An 18,026-nucleotide genomic window follows, 5' to 3' on the forward strand; every position below is an offset into this window, starting at 1 on the left:
GTGTATACAGGGTGGTCCATTGGTCGTGACCATGCCAAATATCTCGCGAAATAAGTGTCAACGAAAAAACTACAAAGAACGAAACTTGTCTCGCTTCAATGGGGAAACCAGATGGCGCTATGGTTGGCCCGCTAGATGGCTGCCATAGGTCAAACGGATATCAACTGCGTTTTTTTTTTTTAACAGGAGCCCCAATTTTTATTATATATTCGTGTAGTACGTAAAGAAATATGAATGTTTTGTAACATCCCTACAAGCATTTCACACATTTTCTGACCACCCTGTATAAATGATCTAGTAGATAGTTTCGGGAGTTCCATGCGGCTTTTCGCGGATGATGCTGTAGTATACAGAGGAGTTGCAGCATTAGAAAATTGCAGCGAAATGCAGGAAGACCTGCAGCGGATAGGCACTTGGTACAGGGAGTGGCAACTGACCCTTAACATAGACAAATGTAATGTATTGCGAATACATAGAAAGAAGGATCCTTTATTGTATGATTATATGATAGCGGAACAAACACTGGTAAGTTACTTCTGTAAAATATCTGGGAGTATGCGTACGGAACGATTTGAAGTGGAATGATCTTATAAAATTAATTGAGTGCCAAGCGGGTGCCAGGTTGAGATTCATTGGGAGAGTCCTTAGAAAATATAGTCCATCAACAAAGGAGGTGGCTTACGGAACGCTCGTTCGATCTATACTTGAGTATTGCTCATCCGTGTGCGATCCGTACCAGGTCGGGTTGACAGAGGAGATAGGGAATATCCAACAAAGAGCGGCGCGTTTCGTCACAGGGTTATTTGGTAACCGCGATAGCGTTAAGGAGATGTTTAGCAAACAGAAGTGGCAGACTCTGCAAGAGAGACGCTCTGCATTGCGGTGTAGCTTGCTGTCCAGGTTTCGAGAGGGTGCGTTTCTGGATGAGGTATCGAATATATTGCTTCCGCCTACTTATACCTCCCGAGGAGATCACGAATGTAAAATTAGAGAGATTCGAGCGCGCACGGAGGCTTTCCGGCAGTCGTTCTTCCGGCGAACCATACGCGAGTGGAACAGGAAAGGGAGGTAATCACAGTGGCACATAAAGTGCCCTCCACCACACACCGTTGGGTGGCTTGCGGAGTATAAATGTAGATGTAGATGTAGAACTTGTACGTGGGATGGACAGAGAAATTGCACAGTTGTTTTCTGGAGCTGTGTTTTACTCCATGAAGACATAAGTTGATGACTGCCGTGTAAATGTTCAGCATTGGATGGGAAACATAATTATGCGACAACTGAGAGGCGGTTACCTCGAATTACAAACAGAAATAAAGGTTCTCAACACCCTGCTGTAATTTGGTGTAGTAAATTATCACTCTAGACCTATCCAGGAACGGTGGCGGTTCGCGCATGTAGAGGCACGGACGGGGGACTTCATTGTCAACGATTTCAAGCGGCAATTGCGGTACGCGCATGCACGTGCTTTCTGCCTGAAGAACGCTTATATCCTGCAAATTATGTCTCTCGCCTGCGTATGCAGAATTTATCAACTACCACCACATTCAGCGATCGGAACTCGAAACAAACTGAATCGAAATTCACTAAACAACACGTTACAGTCACGTTTAATGCTCGCATTAGCTACAGCATTTACAGCAGAGAGCTCACTACTGAACGCTCATTGGCTGTCGGAGAATACGTGACGTAGGTGCGCAGAACAAGCCTGAACACGACCGCCATCGTTCGCGACTCCAACTATAGTTATCGAGCAACTTATCAGCACTACTGCAACCACCAGGTTACTCATTATTTGGTTACATTTCAATAAGCCGACTGACTTGTTTTGAAGTGAAATAGTTTTTCATGTGCTCTTTTTAATCAACTCTAAAATCAGTTCGTAACAAAATAGATTTCCTTTATAAATATCTATAAAATTCTTCTGGATTTTGGGCCGCATCATCAAATTTCCAGTCATATTCTGTCTCGGATCCTTCGTCCGACGTTTGTTTGATTATTTTTCAAACGCTTCGCCAGCACGAGTGGCTCGCACTATCAAAGTTTCGCCCACCATTGCTGGTGGTGGACTGGAGTCGAGATTGCGATCCCAGGTTACATGTGCCTGGCGCGCCAACATCCAAGGACCTTCCACATAGGCGCCGACTACGGGTATGCTCCGTCGCTCAAGCAGACCACAGAATTTCAGTGGGTATGCACAGCATACCACATTTAAAATTGTAGTATTATTTTTTTCTGTACGTTACATACGTTTTCGTCGTATCCAACCGGCACTGCAAAGGTTTGCGTCTTAACCGTAATTAAAATCAACTCCCTCGTTACATTTATGGACAGCTGCTTTTGTAATACACCACTGTAAAAAGATTATCTTAAAACAAACGGCTAATTGAATTCGGGGATTTAAAATCCGTGTTGGCGTATAAGTGAAGTGACCGTATTCTAAACACTCTGAATATTAAGGGAATGCCACTTGCGTCAATAACGTAAACCGAAGGCACAAACCTTTAATTATTATTATTGCATTAAATAACTAGAAATGAAGCCGGTTGGGTACGATACAATGAAAACGTTTATACTACGAAATACGAATTTAATTAGCGGTTTCTTTTAAGATAACATTTTGACACAACCAAATACGTTACCACTGAACTGGAACATCGGCTGCCAAGAGTGCTCCGCCCATCCTAGCTAAAACATTCACTAAATGGACAGTACCTACGAATTTGAATTTCCCGATCTCAACAACTGAATGAACAACGAAGTAGTCAGAAAATGTGATTTGAGACTTTCTCGGCGTATTCCATTCGTGAAATCTTCTCGGGTGATCAGCCGAGTAAAGGCGTCGTCTTCTCGTAACGTTTCGAAGGGTTTCGTACCCATCATCTTCAAGCGAAGACTTCGCTTGAAGATGATGGGTACGAAACCCTTCGAAACGTTGCGAGAAGACGACGCCTTTACTCGGCTGATCACCCGAGAAGATTTCACGGAAGTAGTCAGAAGTCAGAACGTATAAACCTCTAGTTTGTATTCTGCTTGACTTATGTCACCTGCACTTGGAAATATATCTTCATGTCTTGTGTGTCAAAATCGTTAAAGTGGATCAGTATACACTGACATACAAAAGGGCTTCGTCTGATAATCGTGATAGTGATGGTGTTATCGAATTGACAGCGTGTATCAGTAAAAGTGATCTATCTTCGATAGCTTGTGACAATGAAATCCCTGTTGTTATTTCTGGTAATCCACGAAAATGATACCAGTGCTGAAAGAGGGGCAGGACTTTTCAAAAACGTTGGTTAAAAAGATATACATGGATTCAGTTTGACGAAAAGGATGACAGAGTTTATTGTTTTTTGTAGGTCTATGTGTGAGAACAAAAGATTACCTCCAAAAACTATTACTGCGAAGAAGGATTCCTATAATGCATTCGTTAAATACGGCTTCTAGAACTGGCCCGCTGCTCCAAAACGATTCAAATCTCATTAAAAAGTAATTTGCAAATGTTTTCAGTTCGTACAAATAATTCTACGGAAAAAGGAGTAGATATTCTATCTTCAGTTAGTCATTCTAAAGCAAAAGAAATACAGGCCCATACTGTTCATTTAAGTTAAATTTTTACTGATATATTGTTCTTGCTTTGCCAAGGATTGGCCTTACGTTGTCATGTTCATGTATCTTCTAATTCTGTCAGTCTTCTGAAATTACGTTCCGAAGTTGCACCCGAACTGAAACTATGGCTTAATCAGACTAGTTACAGATGGATGTCTCATGACATAATTAATGAAATTATAACATTGACAAGCATGTCTGTTCAGAGAATTTAGGTTCAACAAATAAAAGAATATGATTTATATGCATTAATGTTGGACGACGAGACATCCGATATATCAGTTAGAGAGCAGATGTCTGTTTTCGTACTGTTGACCAAAATTTTGCTGTTCATGTGTTGTTTTAGGGTTTTTATGAACTTCCATTAACTGATTCAGATACACTGTTTAAGTCTGTGAATGATATTTTATTAAGATATTCTATTTCTGTGAACAACTGTCAACTGTCGTGGACAATGCTATGACGACGCAACAAATATTAGCGTTGTTTGCAAGGATTCCAGTCAGGGATAAAAGAAATTGAATCCAGGGCTATTTACATTCACTGCTTGGCTCATTCCCTAAACTCAGTTGTTCAAGACTAATTTTGTAGCATTCCAGTATTAACAGATATTCTGTTAATTCTCAAATATTTGATTTATTTATTCGTGGCTCACCCATGAGGGTAGTAAAATTCGGAAATCTTAAGCAGTTGCTTCCAGAGTCACACGACACTGAAGTAGGTCAAGGTTTAAGACCGTTCTGTCCAACGCGATGTGCATGCGTGTTGTATCTCTGTTGTGCATAGATAATAATTATGAAGTTCTTTTGAAGTTTCTTAATGATACGCAAGATGAACGAAATGATGCTGGTGAAAAATCTAAAGGAATCTAAAATGTCTGGAAAGATTTGAAACTCTGTTTCATGTTAAAAAGCTAATTTTTGTATTCCAAAGAACAGAAAAACTTAATGCTGTACTTCAAAAAATTTTACTGAATTTCCGCCTTGCTTGTAAAAAAAAAGAAAAAGAAGGGAGAGTTACATAGATGCTGTTTTGTCTTCAACAGGAGAAGCCAGAAATAGAAGTATATTTTTATCACTTTGGGAACATGCTAAATAAAAGTGTGATGCATTGAAATTAAGTCTCCCCGCCGTTTCACGCCCTATAAAATTACCATTAAAGGTAGCAGGTGATGACAAGCATACTTCATCAGATATTCAAGATAAGTTGTGAATTTTATTTTTCGAGGTAGTGGATCAAACAGTAAGCAGCTTTAAAAGTAGATTTCCGCCCTAAACAATGTCACACATTGTCACAATAGAACATGTTTTATTAGGCAAAGACAATAGTAGTTACATTCTTTCTTTCTACGGTGACGATTTAGACTGTGTAAGACTGACTCTTCAGAGAGATTTTTCGTTGGATGTTGTAAAACAGCATAATGTTACACTAGATAGCTTTGACAGTGTAGTGCAGTGCTTAGGTAGGACAGAGAATGACAAATGTGTAGCTTTGAAGAACATGATACCAGAGCACGTAAAATTATTGCGACTTCTTTTAATGATACCTGTACCCACGAGTACTGCAGAAAGTTTGTTTTCTGCACTTCGAAGATTGAAAACTTATACCAGAGCCAACATGAACCAAGACCGTTTAAATCATGTAGCATTGTTGAACATGCATTCCGATTTAGAAAGGGAACTGAACCTGGAACCTCTCTAATCAACGAATTTATGAGCAAAACAACTCTCAGGAGGAGCACGTTCCAATCTCCCCCTGTTTAGGTGAGGGCTCATGTATTTTAAGTTACTAGTACCATTTGCATTTACTGTAAGTGTGTAGGGGGTAATTATGAACTTTAAAGTAAAACATGATGAGCATACCCCAAGATTTTCAAAAGTCGGCGCCTATGGCTTTCCATGAGTATTCCCGCTGCGGTTCTCTCCTTGCTACCTGCGACGGTCGTTGGCTGCAGCACGAGAATACACGACCCATTCACCTTGAGGCTTTCATCTTTCTCTTTGAAGCTATTCTCAATGTTTGCCTATCTGCGGCTGCGAGCTCGGCTCCAGTCCAATCGAGGGTGAAGCTTCGACAATTCCAGCCTCTCGTGCTGGCGAAACGTCAGAAAAATCATCAGACAAACGTCAGCCAAATAACATTAGACTGAAGCCAACTGGCAGTTTGTTATCAAGTGGCCACGAAAGCCTTAATAGTTTTGTAAACCGTGGCATGTTGTAAAACGTGCCAAACGTTTCGACCATTATTGCAAATGGCCTTCATCACGATGTGTAATACAAGCTTTATAGGAAAGCAAGCCCTAGAAGTCGGAAGAATTTTATGACATTGTGCAATGTGTAATATACAGGGTGGTCCAGTGATAGTGACCGGGCCAAACATCTCACGAAATGAGCATCAAACGAAACTCGTCTAGCTTAAAGGGGGAAACCAGATGGCGCTATGGTTGGCACGCTAGATGGCGCTGCCATAGGTCAAAGGGATATCAACTGTTTTTTTTAATAGGACCCCCCATTTCCTATTACATATTCGTGTAGTATGTAAAGAAATATGAATATTTTAGTTGGACCACTTTTTTCGCTTTGGGATAGATGGCGCTGTAATAGTCACAAACATATACGTACGTGGTATCACGTAACATTCCGCTAGTGCGGACGGTATTTGCTTCGTGATACATTACCCGTGTTAAAATGGACCATTTACCAATTGCGGAAAAGGTCGGGCGTGTGCCATGTATGCTGCTCGGTATCCTGGACGACATCATCCAAGTGTCCGGACCGTTCACCGGATATTTACGTTATTTAAGGAAACAGGAAGTGTTCAGCCACATGTGAAACGTCAACCACGACCTGCAACAAATGATGGTGCCCAAGTAGGTGTTATAGCTGCTGTCGCGGCTAATCCGCACATCAGTAGCAGACAAACTGCGCGAGAATCGGAAATCTCAAAAACGTCGGTGTTGAGAACGCTACATCAACATCGATTGCGCCCGTACCATATTTCTATGCATCAAGAATTGCATGGCGACGACTCTGATCGTCGTGTACAGTTCTGCCACTGGGCACAAGAAAAATTACGGGACGCTGACAGATTTTTTGCACGCGTCCTATTTAGCGACGAAGCGTCATTCACCAACAGCAGTAACGTAAACCGGCATAATATGCACTATTGGACAACGGAATATTCACGATGGCTGCGACAAGTGGAACATCAGCGACCTTGGCGGGTTAATGTATGGTGCGGCATTACGGGTGGATGGATAATTGGCCCCCATTTTATCGATGGCAATCTAAATGGTGCAATGTATGCTGATTTCCTACGTAATGTTCTACCGATTTTACTACAAGATGTTTCACTGAATGACAGAATGGCAATGTACTTCCAACATGATGGATGTCCGGCACATAACTCGCGTGCGGTTGAAGCGGTATTGAATAGCATATTTCATGACAGGTGGATTGGTCGTCGAAGCACCATACCATGGCCCGCACGTTCACCGGATCTGACGTCCCCGGATTTCTTTCTGTGGGGAAAGTTGAAGGATATTTGCTATCGTGATCCACCGACAACGCTTGACAACATGCGTCAGCGCATTGTCAATTCATGTGCGAACATTACGGAAGGTGAACTTCTCGCTGTTGAGAGGAATGTCGTTACACGTATTGAGAAATGCATTGAGGTTGACGGACATCATTTTGAGCATTTATTGCATTAATGTGGTATTTACAGGTAATCACGCTGTAACAGCATGCGTTCTCAGAAATGATGAGTTCACAAAGGTACATGTATCACATTGGAAAAACCGAAATAAAATGTTCAAACGTACCTACGTTCTGTATTTTAATTTTAAAAACCTACCTGTTACCAACTGTTCGTCTAAAATTGTGAGCCATATGTTTGTGACTATTACAGCGCTATCTATCACAAAGCAACGGTCCCATAACACTCCCCTGTGGCACGCCAGAGGTTAATTTAACGTCTGTAGACGTCTCTCCATTGAGAACAACATGCTGTATTCTGTTTGCTAAAAACACTTCAATCCAGCCACACAGCTGTCCATGAACCTGTGGGCAAAAGGAGCAAAAAGCATGATATGGGCGTATAGCCGGACATATCTACCCACTTGAAGACAGAGGTAGAAGATCTTTGACGATCACCCCGGTAACAGCACCAGACATGTGGCCCGCCAGCATGGGGTAAACCAGACGACCGTATGGAACATTCTCTACGACAGCTGCAGCTAGCTATAGGTATCACTTACAACGCGTGAAGGCCTTATTACCTACGGACTTGCCTCTGCGGCGAAGGTTTTTCAACATTCACAATAACCAACTGCGAGCTGTGGTATGACGGCAGCGAACCTTCAACATCAGTTCAGCCCCAATTATTGGCGACACCTGGAAGACGCGTCTTTCGTGGTGCGAGGGTATATGATGGTACTCCACCTCACTGCTGTCTTGAGTATGGAGTTAAAACACTAGCACAAACGGAACATTCCCACTTGCTGGTGTGTTCTGATATGAGTTTTCAATTCAGAAAGATCGTTTATATCAACCTGCATGTTGATGTACCTCCCTTGGACACGTTTCCGGCAGTATGTCCATATGACAATTTTCGCTCTCATTTAGTAAAACCACCATTTATATTTTTGGACATGTTAGACATCACGCGACTTCTGTCACTTATGATGTGTTGTTCATAGAGTGTACAAAAAGTTTCAGATGTATTTTCATTCATGCCAACTTGTCGTTTGGACACGGAAATAATAGACACGGAACAGTGTCTTGTGTTTTATTACCTATTAACGTTTCCAATCACAGAGCTAATTGAGATGTACTTTGAAAGAACGTTACGTGTTTATGATTTTTAATTTGTTGTACAGTATTTGAAGAATTGACATCAAAAAAATTTCTGAGCTCCTCAACAGTGTCATCGCTGCTTCATAAACGAAGCGCAATTGGCGTGATGAAAGACAGGATATTCCACAAGAATGGCCGAACGGTTCTAGGCTCTTCAGTCCGGAACCGCGCTGCTGCTACGGTCGCAGGTTCGAATCCTGCCTCGGGCATGGATTAGTGTGATGCCCTTAGGTTGGTTAGGTTTAAGTAGTTCTAACTCTAGGGGACTGATGACCTCAGATGTTAAGTCCCATAGTGCTCAGAGCCATTTGAATATTCCACAAGATATGAAAAATCAAGACAGCTTCTGAGTGTGTTGAAGATAACACTGCAAATCAACAACACATAAAGGAAGAGGAGCACATCGACTGAGGGTCGTACCGCCGACTGTGTCATCGCGATTTTCAGCACCAAAAAATATGCGGCGCATTTTTTCAGTGCACTGCGAGATTCAGTTCGTCAGTGCTCGGAACAGTTTAACACAAATGGCTCAGAATTAAAACTGTTGCAAGACTCTCATTTCACTAAGTCTCTATTTAGCGATGCTTCCTTATTTCGGTCTGCTTGTTTTACTTAATTTATTTGACGATAAAACCCACACAGGGATCCCACATACGTTAACTGACGCAAAGAGAGTAGACTGGTAACTATCAACAGATGGCAATATTACTACAACGGGAAAAAAACGTCGTTGATGAGGAAGGTAATGATTGCATGCATTGTGTTTTAATAACAAGTTTTGTATGAGAGAATATGAGGCTGTTAGTCTGCAAATAAGTGTATCAGCATCTGAAGAAGTATATAGAGTATAAGAGATGGTTATTTACGGACGGTTACCGAAATAACGGGAGCTTCTGAAAGAATGTGATTGATGTCACGTTGAAGCACCTCTAAACCTTCATACAACTGCGATTCATGGAGGATTATACAAACTCGTTAATTGCATCCCGGAGCACGCTGCAGCATTCGCTGTGCTAGTGCAGCACTTTCTAGCATGTGCATTGTTGCGACAGGAAACCGGCGGCTAAAAAGTCGCTCACATACACCCAAAGTCGTATAATTAAAGCAACACCGGAGAGACGTTTTAATTCATCTACATGTTTATTAACCTAAGTCTCAAGGTTTTACATGCAGTGTCTTTTTTGTGTAATGATACCTGTAACACACAGGAGTTTAAAGCATACACATAATCCGATATCACAATTCACCCTAGGAGATTAACAGCAGAAGTGACCCAGTACCATGAAACTGAATGAGTTCAACTTGTTGAAAGCAAATACGGTTTTCAAAAATCGCAACAAACGATCTGCCACTAGAATATAAAGGACACCAACATTGAGCTGTGATCAGTATATACCAACGAGAAAGACTGGACAATTCAAAAGAATACTGAGGAAGATAGAGCACATGTCAAAGTAAATGCTGGCAAATTACGAAATATTAGAATATTTAGAGATCGTAAGAAGCTTCTGGACTAAAATACTATAGATTGTCGATCAGAAGTAGATGGAAAATGGGAAATAAGATTATAAATCTCTAAAGGTTCATGAAACATGCAGTTAAAAGTGTCGAAGCAATAAAAATGATTATGGACAATGGAAGGAAACACAAGAATGGAACAAATCACCACCACCTAGGGAGAAGGACGCGGCGCGGTGTGTGTGACGTCACCCGCAGTGGGTCAGGCTTGCCGAGGCGCTGCGCTGACAGAATCGAGGAGCACGCCCTGCGGTATTTCTCAAAACCTTTTACCGAATGTATTATGTAAAAAAAAAATGATTTCTACGTTGCCTGTAGCTTTACACGTCAGCATCATGTTGAAATGCCCATCATTTCGTTACTGGTCATAATTGTAGTGGTATTTCTCATATAAATAACAAGTTGGAAAACACTGCAGTGATAAATAGGGGTCGCTATGATTTTGGGTTTGGTGTGTATTACATCATACATTGCTGCAAATGAAATTTAGCTAAGATATTGAATTTCTCTTTAGACTTGGGTAAAGGTCTGTCTCCCATCTCCAGAAAATTGATCTTAGCATGTTCTTTTGCAATCGCATGATCGCGGGAACGATGTATTCATAACATCCCTCATATCTCGTAAACCGTTCGATATATCGAAACGAGATTTTGGCCAATGATAGAAAGCAAAGAGCAGAGTGTTTTGCCTTACGGTTACCATACGGTACTTACGTCGAAATGGCAAAAGTTGCAGTTTTTATTTTATTTTGTTCAAACCAGTACTTCAGTTTTTTAAGAGTCGTGGACAGCTAGTGGAAAGAGAATTTACTAGTATTAAAAACATGAAATTTCTTCTCTTACGATACTGCAAACGGACACAAAGAGATTTTCTGTAAGCTATTGACCACTCTGGTCACTAATTGTTTGTTTAATGAGACATCGTGTTTGAGGATTATATCGCAACTGCTACTGCAAGGTTGTTTTGAGCAAATTATACTGGGTTTTGGAGTAAGAAGCAAAATTAAACATTTCAACAAAAGAAATGTAGCTGTTACTCGTAACACATGATGTTTTTTCAAATAAGAAAGATTAACATTTCAGACAAAAATAAAACGCCAATTCTGTTGCAATTTTGTCAGAATCGTGTAACCCGTCGTATTCTGATTAGTGAACAGCTGTGACTAAAACTTTCGAAAATATTTTCTTCCTGTTCATCATCTGACAACTATGAACATAATTCACAGTAAATAGTGTACCATCTTTACGTTACTATACCCATTCAAAGTGAAGTTGCGAACATATTCACCTTAATTATATCTTGATGTGTTAAAGATAAATTATATATATTTATAATCCATTTTGCCGGCCGGTGTGGCCGAGAGGTTCTACACGCTTCAGTCTGGAACCGCGCGACTGCTACGGTCGCAGGTTCGAATCCTGCCTCGGGCATGGATGTGTGTAATGTCCTTAGGTTAGTTAGGTTTAAGTAGTTCTAAGTTCTAGGGGACTGATGACCTCAGATGTTAAGTCCCATAGTGCTCAGAGCCATTTGAACCATTTATAATCAATTTTAATGTTACGAATTGTCCCAAGCGGTTCATAAAATAATGAACATTTTGTCTTTGTAACCTTATTAACCAAAAATAAACAGGTATCAAATATGTTAAAAAGATACTTTCGCTGATGGATTAGGAGATATTTGTAATAAGAAGATTCAGTCCCTCACTCTGTACAGAGATAGGAATGGAAAATGGTACACAATTTGCGGTAATTGTTCGTATGTCAAAGATAACTGAAGTGTAGAAAGAAAGTACCTTGGCAAGTTGCATTGTGTCTATTTAGAACAAAATAAGAGAAGAAATTTCACGTTTTTCATACGAGCAAATTCTCTTTTTAGTAGCTGTTCATGACTTAAAATTACAGTACTGGTTTGAAAAAAAAAACATAAAATAACAACTGTAGCTTCCGTCACATCGCAGTAAATAAAGTTCTGCATGTTAACCATACGCCAACGGCGTTGCCGCAGTGGTAATACCGGTTCCCGTCAGATCACCGAAGATATGCGCTGTTGGGCTGGGCTAGCACTTGGATGAGTGGCCATCCGGTCTGCCAAGCGCTGTTGGCAAGCCGGGTGGACTCAGCCCTTGTGAGGCAAACTGAGGAGCTACTTGATTAAGAAGTAGCGGCTCCGGTCTCGGGAACTGACATTCGGTCGGGAGAGCGATGTTGCTGACCACATGCCCCTCCATACCCGCATCCAGTGATGATGCCTGTGATCTGAGAAGGACACGGTGGCCGGTCAGTATCCTTGGGCCTTCATGGCCTGTTCAGAGTGGAGTTTAGTTTTAGAGAATGTTAACCATATGGAAAAACACTCTCCTCTTTGCGTGCTATCATTGGTCAAAATCTCGTTTCCATATATGTGGTGTCACGGCCAGACACCACACTTGCTAGGTGGTAGCCTTTAAATCGGCCGCGGTCCGTTAGTATACGTCGGACCCGCGTGTCGCCACTGTCAGTGATTGCAGACCGAGCGCCGCCACACGGCAGGTCTAGAGAGACTTCCTAGCACTCGCCCCAGTTAGACAGCCGACTTTGCTAGCGATGGTTCACTGACAAATTACGCTCTCATTTGCCGAGACGATAGTTAGCATAGCCTTCAGCTACGTCATTTGCTACGACCTAGCAAGGCGCCATTATCATTTGCTATTTATCTTGTGATGCATGTACCGTCAGACCGATGTTCACCAATTATGGATTAAAGTTAAGTATTCCAGAAGCTACGTACTTTATTGGCTAGTATCAAGACACTGTCCTGTTTCAGACCTCACGCCATCCTGCGTGAGCTTTAACGCGTGCCTTTCGGCTTCACCTCATAGTGGCTTGGCTGTCTTGCCAAGTCACAACAATATACACTACTGGCCATTAAAATTGCTACACCGCGAAGATGACGTGCTACAGAGGCGAAATTTAACCGACAGGAAGAAGATGCTGTGATATGCAAATGTTTAGCTTTTCAGTGCATTCACACAAGGTTGGCGCCGATGGCGACACCTACAACGTGCTGACACGAGGAAAGTATCCAACCGATTTCTCATACACAAACAGCAGTTGACCGGCATTGCTTGGTGAAACGTTGTTGTGATGCCTCGTGTAAGGAGGAGAAATGCGTACCATCACGTTTCTGACTTTGATAAACGTCGGATTGTAGACTATCGCGATTGGGGTTTATCGTATCGCGACATTGCTGGTCGCGTTGGTCGAGATCCAATGACTGTTAGGAGAATATGGAATCGGTGGGTTCAGGAGCGTAATACGGAACGCCATGCTGGATCCCAACGGCCTCGTATCACTAGCAGTCGAGATGACAGGCATCTTATCCGCATGGCTGTAACGGATCGTGCAGCCACGTCTCGATCGCTGAGTCAACAGAAGGGGACGTTTGCAAGACAACAACCATCTGCACGAACAGTTCGACGACGTTTGCAGCAGCATGGACTATCAGCTTGGAGACCATGGCTGCGCTTACCCTTGATGCTGCATCACAGACAGGAGCGCCTGCGATGTTATACTCAACGACGAACCTGGGTGCGCGAATGGCAAAACGTCATTTTTTCGGATGAATCCAGGTTCTGTTTACAGCATCATGATGGTCGCATCTGTGTTTGGCGACATTGCGGTGAACGCACATTGGAAGAGTGTATTGGTCATCGCCATACTGGCGTATCACCTGGCGTGATGGTATGGGGTGCCATTGGTTACACGTCTCGGTCGCCTCTTGTTAGCACTGACGGCACTTTGAGCAGTGGATGTTACATTTCAGATGTGTTACGACCCGTGGTTCTAACCTTCATTGGATCTCTGCGAAACCCTACATTTCAGCAGGATAATACACGACCGCATGTTGCAGGTCCTGTACGGGCCTTTCTGGATACAGAAAATGTTCGACTGCTGCCCTGTCCAGCACATTCTCCACATCTCTCACCAATTGAAAACGTCTGGTCAATGGTGGCCGAGCAACTGGTTCGTCACAATACACCAGTCACTACTCTTGATGAACACGCCATCCAAGCTCTGTTTGACTCAATGCCCAGGCGTATCTAGGCCGTTATTACGGCCAGAGGTATTTGTTCTGGGTACTGATTTCTCAGGATCTATGCACCCAATTAGCGTGAAAATGTAATCGCATGTCAGTTCTAGTATAAGATCTTTGTCCAATGAATACCCGTTTATCATCTGCATATCTTCTTGGTGTAGCAATTTTAATGGCCAGTGGTGTATCTAACGTTCTGCGCGATGTGACGGATGTTATGAATATTTCATTCCCGTGCTCGTGCGGTCGGCAATGAAAATACTACTTAAAATCCATTTTTTCGAGGCTGGAGACAGATAGAGAGACCATCTCCCAAGTCTAAAGAAAAAAATCAATATCTTAGATAAATTTCATTTGCACTAACGCAAATGATGTAACGTGCACCAAATGTAAAATTACAGCGAGCTCTATTTTTCACTGCAGAGTTTTCCAACTTGTTATTTATACAGCACATATCACAATAAATTATGACAATTAACGAAATGATGGGGATTTTACCATGAAGCTGACGTGTAAAACTACAAGTCACGTAGAAATACAGTTTTTTTTACCGAATAGATTCTGTGAAATGTTTTGAGAAATACAGCAGGGCGTGCTCCTCGATTCTGTCAGTGCAGCGCCTCGCAAAGTATGGCCCGTTCTGGGTGACGTCACATCGACCGCTCCGCAGCCTTCTCTCTTGGGGGCGGTGAAAAAATGTGAGAGGAGATCCATTCTACGTGTCCCATAGGAAGACGAACTAATGCTCAAAGTGCTGCATGGAAGGATAGCTGTTTATAAATGTTACTGTTATACTTTAAAGGATGTCGAAAACGCAATGAGGAAAAGTTGTCACAGAGATATGTACGCCATAAATGACTGAGCACCAGTCAGTCATTTATGCCATGCAACTGCGACTGTGAAAATAAACTTTTCTTAAAATACATAGTTTCGACACCTGTCGCGACGAAACGCCATCCATTCGCACTCAAGCCAAACAGAGGGGCATGAGATGTGAATAACGCGGTTTCTGCAAAGGGTAGCAAATACAGAAAACCTAAAAAATGCATTCAGAATTAAGCTCGGTATAGATTTCGTAGTTAATGTCAGGCGCTGTTTACTGATTAGAAATATATGTTGTATCATGATCTGTATTTAAAATCAATAGATTTTTATCGTATTAACGACAACTTTTATTACGATTTGTAGTTCGTCGTCGAAATATGCTTACTATAAATATGGCCATCTGACGAAATGCTTGCATAAGTTTGAATGGAAGGTCATGAGCAAATAAAAATTTCAGAATAATGCATCACGACTGGAAGCTGTTTTTGCTCATATCTTCGTGCACCGGGAAGAAATGCAAGATTATGCAGTATGGTAGAGGAAAGAACGCGTAATTAGAAAATGAAGGAAGAATAAGCTATAGGGTCCCACCGAGAAGCCAGGTCATTATAGGCGGAGCACAAGCTCGCATTGTTTAAGGAAAGCGACCGCGTCCTTTCCAAAGGAACAGTGATTGTTGTGTTAAGTGACTTAGGTAAACCACGGGAAACTTAAATCTTGTTGGGCAGACCGTTATTTGAACCCAGCTCCTTCCGAAGGCGTGTCCACCACAAACAGTTTCGCCATTAGTAGAAACAGAGCAACGCAGCTGCGAATGTGGACGGTTTGGGAGTTTTATCCTCCGATGTATTGCAACATAAAGCAGCTATACGCTTAGACAACGTTTATGTTAAGAATATCAACTAAATCTCAATTTCTAACGTAATAATGGGTTGGAATGGGCGAAGGAAGAATTTGGAATGAAGATAACCACTGGCGTTGAACATTCTCCTAGGTATGGGTAACATTTTGCTTAAACTAAAGCATGGCACAGTATTCTAATGAGAACTGAAAAGATGTGAACAATGAAACTGAGAAACCTTTTTAAAGATTGTATAGGAAGATTAAAACTGAACAGTAAGATATTATGCGGACGACCCGACGAAAAAAGTCTGTGTAGAGCTGTTACCAAATACTCTTCTGAGAGTCACCATTCTAACAAATCTCGTAATGTGTGTAATGGATACGAAACATCCAATTTCTATGGTTCTGTAACTTGATTTTTGCCCTGCTCTTGTCAGGACTAAAACATCGAATTTCTGTTTCAGAGAAGAGATCTGAAGTGTTAACTCACTTAGCGTCTATTCGGAGATGAGCCAGGATAAGCCAGCCTTTTCGGACCAGTCACCGCACGAGAATGGCGGCGGCGGCAGTGTGCCGGTGAGTATAAGAGTTGATGTGGACTGTACGGCTAATGTAAAGAGTGCAAATTGCATCCATATACACGAGTACTGTACATTAAATGCTTTTTAAAATGACTCCAGGGCTGGATATCAGACGTTAAGGAAAAGTGAGGAGGAGGCTCACAGGTTAGGTAAACTAAAGGATTAACGTCATTTTTTGTTTTCCTCTTTGGATTGAAGGAGTGGTCTTTTTCTGCTTCTGTACATTTCTTTTTCTTTACTCTCTCTGTCTTTTCGTCTTCCTCCTACGAGTCTTCTTCAGAGCTACTTCTTCACCCCTCTCCACACTCCCCGGACTTAAGCCGTCTTCACTACAACTTGACTCCTAAATAGAAGGAATCACTTCATGGTATTCGCCTCAGTATTGTTACAGATATCCACAAGGACTATCAACCCAACTGTCAGTGCTAAGGGTATCCCACGACTCGCACATCGCTGGCAACAATTATACACAATCCTGTTGACTACTTTGAAGGACAGTAAAGCTTTGAAACATGTATGTGTTTTTTGTAAGTTGTAAATAAATAGCTGCCACTGTTCAAGTTTCAACCCTCGTACTTTGTTACTTTTTTTCATTTCTCAAATAGTCGTCGTTCTGCCATGTAAATAAAAAAAATAAATGAATCAAACTGACTCTTTTCACTTTTTTGCCACTATCCAGTCATCAAAAAACCAAATACAGGTAACCGATTATCTGGTTGCATGTTGCATAGTTGGTTTTCGAATATCTTTACATGCTCAGTTTTAACATTAATGAACATATTGTTTGTCATTGCTGCTCAAGAAACTACGCATAGAAATTAGCTTTTTCCAGGCCACAAGCTTTTAATTAGAAAATTCTCTGGGATAAAAGATTTGTCCAGAACAAATGATTGTACAGGTAGGATAGAATATGTACGGGGTGATTCCGTAATAATGCTACAAACTTTCAGGGAAGATGGAGAAAGGTAAATGTATCAGTTTGAGGTAAGTTACCCTGGTCCGGAAACGGCCTAGTCGAAAGTTATAAGCGAAAGTCGTTCTGATACCCCTGATCGTGGGATACACGTACCGATAGTGTTGTTGCTGAGATTACAGGGTAGGAAATCCGACGAGCACTTAGGTATAGAGATTGGGACAATAAATCAAATAATTCAATGCAGATGGCGTACTGTGTACTGACATGAGCAGTCCTGGTGTACAGTATCTGTATTGTAGTAGACTGTGGTATGTATTTACAAGCTCAAGTCTAAAATCGATCAGCCCGAACCAAATGAAGCGACACCCGGTGACGGGACTTGCAGGCATGATTTTCGTGTGTGAGCAAGCAAAATGAAGCAGCACAAGGTGCGGGTAATTGTAGAGAACCTAATATTCGCAGAAGATATCCGGCTCACGTCATGGTTCGAAGATTAAATGACGACGAACTACACCGAACGTAGACGTACAAAATGCACTGCTTGCTCAAGTGGAAGAGGCGCCTGCTACCAGCTCTCGCTCAGATGCACGTGAAATGAATGTTTTTCAGAGTACTGTGCGGCAAGTATTACAGGAAATGCAGCTACACCCCAACCAACCAAAGTAAGTGCGTGCTTTGACTTCTGCTGACTTCGGATCACGTTTCGTGTTAGCCAGTAGTTCTTGCAACGCCTTAAAGTCGATCCTCACTTTCCTGCATATGTACTTTTCACAGGTGAAGCCTGTTTCACGAAAGAGGGAGCGC

At 41.9% G+C, this 18,026-nt stretch overlaps 1 protein-coding gene across 3 annotated transcripts in view; it reads left to right on the forward strand.

Moving 5' to 3' along the window:
* The window catches only part of LOC126259758 (proton-coupled amino acid transporter-like protein CG1139), a 149,053-nt gene that overhangs the window by 40,696 nt on the left and 90,331 nt on the right, over window positions 1-18,026 (forward strand). For all 3 annotated transcript variants that reach the window (XM_049956751.1, XM_049956752.1, XM_049956750.1), the window contains exon 2: window positions 16,190-16,301. In XM_049956751.1, coding sequence (XP_049812708.1) covers window positions 16,233-16,301 — 69 coding nt within the window. In that variant the 5' untranslated portion in view covers window positions 16,190-16,232. The remainder of the gene's footprint in view (window positions 1-16,189; window positions 16,302-18,026) is intronic.

The sequence above is a fragment of the Schistocerca nitens genome, chromosome 5, assembly GCF_023898315.1.
Source record: "Schistocerca nitens isolate TAMUIC-IGC-003100 chromosome 5, iqSchNite1.1, whole genome shotgun sequence".
Taxonomy (NCBI): Eukaryota; Metazoa; Arthropoda; class Insecta; order Orthoptera; family Acrididae; genus Schistocerca; species Schistocerca nitens.